The sequence below is a fragment of the Pseudochaenichthys georgianus genome, chromosome 4 (assembly GCF_902827115.2).
Source record: "Pseudochaenichthys georgianus chromosome 4, fPseGeo1.2, whole genome shotgun sequence".
In the NCBI taxonomy this organism is placed as follows: domain Eukaryota; kingdom Metazoa; phylum Chordata; class Actinopteri; order Perciformes; family Channichthyidae; genus Pseudochaenichthys; species Pseudochaenichthys georgianus.
In genome coordinates this window covers 593,011-598,178 of record NC_047506.1, presented here as the reverse complement: position 1 = coordinate 598,178, position 5,168 = coordinate 593,011, and the positions used below count along the sequence as shown (strand labels likewise).

At 43.2% G+C, this 5,168-nt stretch overlaps 1 protein-coding gene across 2 annotated transcripts; it reads right to left on the bottom strand.

Annotated features, from left to right (window-relative positions):
• Nucleotides 1–428: 428 nt before the first annotated feature.
• On the bottom strand, nucleotides 429–3,672 carry dmrta2 (DMRT-like family A2). Of its 2 annotated transcripts, none has more exons than XM_034080528.1 (2): nucleotides 2,776–3,672; nucleotides 429–2,272 (listed from the first exon to the last, which is right to left on the bottom strand). In XM_034080528.1, the coding sequence occupies exons 1-2, from the start codon at nucleotides 3,233–3,235 to the stop codon at nucleotides 1,398–1,400; spliced, it is 1,335 nt and encodes a 444-aa protein (XP_033936419.1). In that variant the 5' UTR covers nucleotides 3,236–3,672; the 3' UTR covers nucleotides 429–1,397. The 2 variants fall into 2 exon arrangements, with proteins under 2 accessions (XP_033936419.1, XP_033936421.1); XM_034080530.1 differs by having other exon boundaries at nucleotides 2,791–3,672.
• Between the last annotated feature and the right edge of the window lie 1,496 nt (nucleotides 3,673–5,168).

Here is a 5,168-nt window from a genome sequence, read left to right as displayed (position 1 = left end):
TCAATAAATGTTCATTATCTTAAAACGCGTGCCCCTATAATGTATCAGTAAACTTGCGAGTATGCTTGTTGAGATTTGCTTTGTAAATAAAGTATAGTTTATTTTATAAGAAAGTGAAAGTTTTACCAACAACAACAAAAATATATCTGACACATCTGGAAGGATTTAAATGTGATCAATGTTGATGCGTCCTGGATACTTAATTTATCAGTAAACACTTGCAAGCATGCTTGTTTAGATTTGCTGTGTAAATAGATTGTCGAGTTTCATCAGAAAGGGACATTTGTATATCTAAGGATGTTAAGTTTGTGCCATGTTGATGCTTCCCGCACAAATGAAAATGTATGTGGGGTGTTATATTCTCATGAGTCTCAACACACAAAGATAATACCTTTCGTTTTTCTTTAAAATAACATTTATTTCCAGCATATTCATACAATGTGACAGCACAGCTTGTAACATTTGAAGATGAACTGACTTGATCCAGCACTTTGTCACAAAATATTTAAGGCTGACTAAAGGATAAATGAAAAGTCAAATATAGCATAGCGTTTACCAAATGCATTATATAATACAGGCAGTTGGAAATGAACTAAACAAATATATGAGATAAGTGAAATAATAAGAAAAGGAAAGGATGGCATTTACACATCATTAGTTCAGTACATCAGGAAACAGGTTAACATCAGTAATCTACATGTTATAATAACTTAATTTTGCCTCGTTGAATATTCCATATGTGTGTGAGAGAGAAATGCATATTGAAATCATTTGCACTTCAGTTTCACCAACCAGCTGAACATGGGACTCTGATCCATCATTGCTTCGTCAATATTTTTAAATCCTGCAGAAATGACATTAAAATCAGAAATAAAACCGTGTTTATTTTCTGTTTTACTTTCCCAGCTTCATTGCGGTTTATTCTGGATTTTTATAAATATCTTTTTAGCTTTAGTTAATCGTGGGGAATGTCATCCAAACATATAAAATCATTTTGGGAAAATGACACGTAAGTTTTCCTCTCAGACCATTTGACTACAAGCCAGATAATCCTATTATTTACAGCAGCCTGAAGCCAACACACAAAAAACCACATCACAGATCTGTCTCCAGGAACACTCAACACTTGTGGCTACAGACACACCGCACACTAAACCCATGGACTTTAATTAAAGGTATTATGTGAACAGGTTTCACTTAACTGTATTAGGTTAATGGTTTTATTTGTGTGCAATGAAACACAGGTTCCTCCAACAATGCAACATAAATATATAAGAAATATCAACTTAATATTTTCAACTAACCTAATACAGTTATGTGACATTTGTTGACTTCATAAATGTAATTAGTGTCAGTTGTTTCGGTGCCGCGAGTCTCTGAGATCAGTCCGCCTCGCCTCACTGTTTCTCCGGCGTGCTGTTGACCAGAGGCCCGTACAGACCGCTGGGGTAGCCCTGCTCCTTGTGCAACATGGTCCTGTCTCTTATCAGGTCGCTGAAGGCATAGTCCATCGGGGGTCTGAAGCCCAGCGTGGGCATCAGGCCGGTGGAGTACGGCGTCATGAAGGCCAGTCCCCGGCTGTGCGCGGAGTAGGCGAGCCTCAGCGGGTTCAGACCCAGATGTGTACCCAGAGGATAGGTGCTGGGGTCGGCGAAGTGAGGAGAGTTCGGCTGCAGAGGAGAGAACGCTGATCGGTTGCTGAGCGTCATGGCACCGGGGAGCATGGGCCTCGGAACCCCGGTAGTGGAGGCAGAAGAGTGCTGGAGCTGCTGCGCGCTTTGGAGCACTCTCTCCGCCGTCCACGCCCCTTCTGCGCCGGCCTTGTTGGAGTTGGCGCTCCCGTTGTTGTTGAGGATCTGCTCGATGGCCTGCACCACGTCCTTCCCGCAGCCCTGCAGCACGAGCTCCAGCACGCTCCTCTTGTGGCTCGGGAACACCCGAGTCAGGATGTCGATCGCGTTCATGTGCCGGGAGGCCGCGGAGGACGGAGAGGCCTCCTGCTCGTCTTTGTCGGTCTCAGAGCCGGAGTCTGAGCCGAGGGAGCTGACGGAGCGAGGAGCTTCCCCGCCGTCTTTCCGAGGTTTGGACACCGGGGAGCTGATGAAGGACTCGCTGTCTCCGTTCTCTGAACCGGAGCCTCCGTGCCGGCCGTCCGGGGAGGAGATGCCCGGCGCAGAGTCACTCTCTGTGGAGGCTGGTTTCCCCAGGATCAGCTGAGAGGCGGCGGAGCTCTGGCTCTTTGTAAACAGCTCGTACTTCTGGATACCGGACTCTGTTGACGCAAGCAGGACATCACAGCGTGAGATGGGGACACATGCCAACATGTACACTTCACCCTTTACATGGGAAACTTTGATCGAAACCAGATAATTAATCAGCGAAAGATGTCCCACTTTAGGAAATAAAAAAGCTAAATCAAACAGGACTTTAAAGAAGCAGCACTATCAATATAAGGTATTATAATTCAACAAGCAGCTGGACCAGTTTCTGCCGAAAATTAAAATCACATTTAATATGCCAGAAAAAAACACCAGGCCTATTTACAAATCTTGTCTTGACAAGCAATTTGCAAGGTCACCAAAAATATCAAATTAATTAAATATAAAATAGGCAGCAACATCCTTCATATTTAGGCCTTTACTCACAACTTTATCTCAATGTATGTTGGCCCTGACTGTGCCCTGTGTTTTAACGTGCTTTCACACCTGTAGTGCGGAGGTTTTACACACAAACTAGTGCCCTTCTTATCCTTCCACGTCGATACGTAACGCTCACCTGAGTTGCTCTCACCAGTCATGGAGGTGAACACCTCGTAGTTGGGTCGCGGCGGGATGATGCCATTCGCCGCCGCCAGAGCCAGTCCCTCCGCGGTGCCGTAAAGCATCTGCAGCTCGCGGGCCTCGTTCTCCTCCTGCGCCTGCTGCCGCCTCAGCGCCACCTGCGCCGCCATCACGCGCTGCCGCTCCGCGATGAGCGTGCACTTTGCGCACATGCAGTCCTTCCAGCGGCAGTAGCGCTTGTGGCCCTTGAGCGCGGACACGACCCCGTGGTTCCTGCAGCGCGCACACTTCGGGGTGCGTGGGTATTTGTCGGAGGAGCGCAGGATGAGAGGTGTGCCGCGCAGGATGCTGTTTGCTATGGACACCGGGATGGAGGCTGCCGCGGCCGCCGCTGCCGCTCCGGGATGCATTTGAGACACGGAGGAGATTGAGGGATGCTCCGATCTCAGATCCATGATTGTTAGTGAACTAAACAGATTAAGAAAAGTGCGCACTTCTGTACGATCTGCTTTAGGTGCTCGAGTTCAGGACGCTCACATCTGCTCTGCGCTGCTCGGCATGTCGAGGCGACAGGTGAAGGTGACTGAGAACAGAGCAACAACTCAAAGCTAGGATCGTAAAGCAAACTGTTCAAAGAAATCTGCAGAAGAAGAAAAAGTGAAAGTAACAAAACGGCTTTGTTCGGATCGATCTGTTTTACTCTATCAGCACAACTCACATCAACAAGTCTGATACTCGAGCAAAAGGAATCGAAATGTAAAGTGTTCAAAGGAGCCCGCAGCAGGAGGAGAAGAAGTCAAAATATGAAGATACTGTGGAGTTTATATCCAGGAGCGTGAAAGCAGCGACCATTCCTGCGCGCGGAGAGTGTAAAGTGTCCGCGAGGATCTGCAGCCCGAGACACTAACTTCCTCCAGAGACTGTCAGTGGATACAGATCACCCCCCCTCCCCCTCCTCTCTCTATTGTTGCTCCTCCGTTTTCATTAGACAACTTTTACAACAATGTGGCGCCTGTCATTGGCCAAAGGGGAAAGGAGCAATCTGATTGGCTTGCTCCTTTTTTTTTTTTTAACTGTGTCCACCTGAGTTCTTATTTCTAAATATCAAGTGTTAAGAATCTGAAAGGAGTTCCCGGAAAGCTAAAAATCGATGCTGTGTATTTCCCAAAGAGATGTAATAGATTTAAACAATGGCCTGTTCCCCCAGGCCTTCGTCACGGGGCGATGTGCCGCCAGATAGGACACGTATAACTGAATAGCCCTACACTTAAGAGAAATACTCGTCCTTTTTAATATCTTTCCGCAGTATTTATTCTTTAGAAAATGTTCTGTATCACGGCGACATTATTGTAAGTGTCCATAGTGTGTGTCTGCTCCTATTGACAGGCTAGAATAAGGCACTCAAAATAAAGATGATTCCTCGTTCGCCCGGGAGGTAAGTATCTTTTATTTTATTGATTCAAGAAGAAGCGAAATGTGATCGTTTACAAAAAGGTGTGCACTGCAGACAGTTATTGACTAAAGCTGTCGATGGAGTTCAATTGTTCATTTTCTCGGCTCGGCTGAAACCCGGACTGTTTAACCCTGCACACTTTATTACACTTTATTACACATATAATCTATTTCAATGGTTTAATAAAATGCACTTTTTACATTTTCTTCCGTTGCTTTGGAGAAGAAACAAAAACCCAACCGTACGATTTCGTTTATGTTGTATCCAAAATAATATATAGGCTAAATGTTTTCAATATGTGTAAATATAATGTTGATAAAGGACATAATTAACGTAACGTTTTGCTGAACATGCCAAACAGGTGTTTTTATTTATACTTCAAATGTGACAAGAAAACGGATCAATAATATCGGTTTTTTTTTTTTAACAGGATAGCATTTTTCGATGTTCCTTAAATCAGTCTAACCCTCCCGCCAACAAAATAAAATATATTTTTTTAATAACCGTATTTGATCCGCTTTTATAAACACACAGTGTATGGGTTTAATTAGCACATTAATCATTAATTACAGAAATAAAATAAACATTTCTAATAGTTTAATTATTTACAAATGTATATATTTTTATATTAACGTCCTCGAAATAATTGTGTGTTAATGTTTTTCAATTATTATGATTAAAGTTATAAGCTATATTAGCATCATTATTGATTATAAGATGAACAGCCCTTAAATAAATACAATTGGAAATTAAAATATGTTATTATAACTATTATTATTTAGTATATGTGTTGCTATTATTATGACTAACACTTTCTAATTAAATGAAGGTGAATAATTGCCTATAAGGGAACATAATAAAACAAATAATGGCCTGTTATTTTATTATCGGAAATATTAGCTGTGTGCAGAAAGCTTTTTCGCCCGGTTCCATCT

Excerpts from the sequence above, each read along its gene's own strand:
- dmrta2 (XM_034080528.1), bottom strand. The coding sequence starts at position 3,235 with ATGGATCTGAGATCGGAGCATCCCTCAATCTCCTCCGTGTCTCAAATG. Across the intron at positions 2,273-2,775 it reads GACTGGTGAGAGCAACTCAG|AGTCCGGTATCCAGAAGTAC; the intron begins GTGAGCGTTACG and ends TTGCGTCAACAG.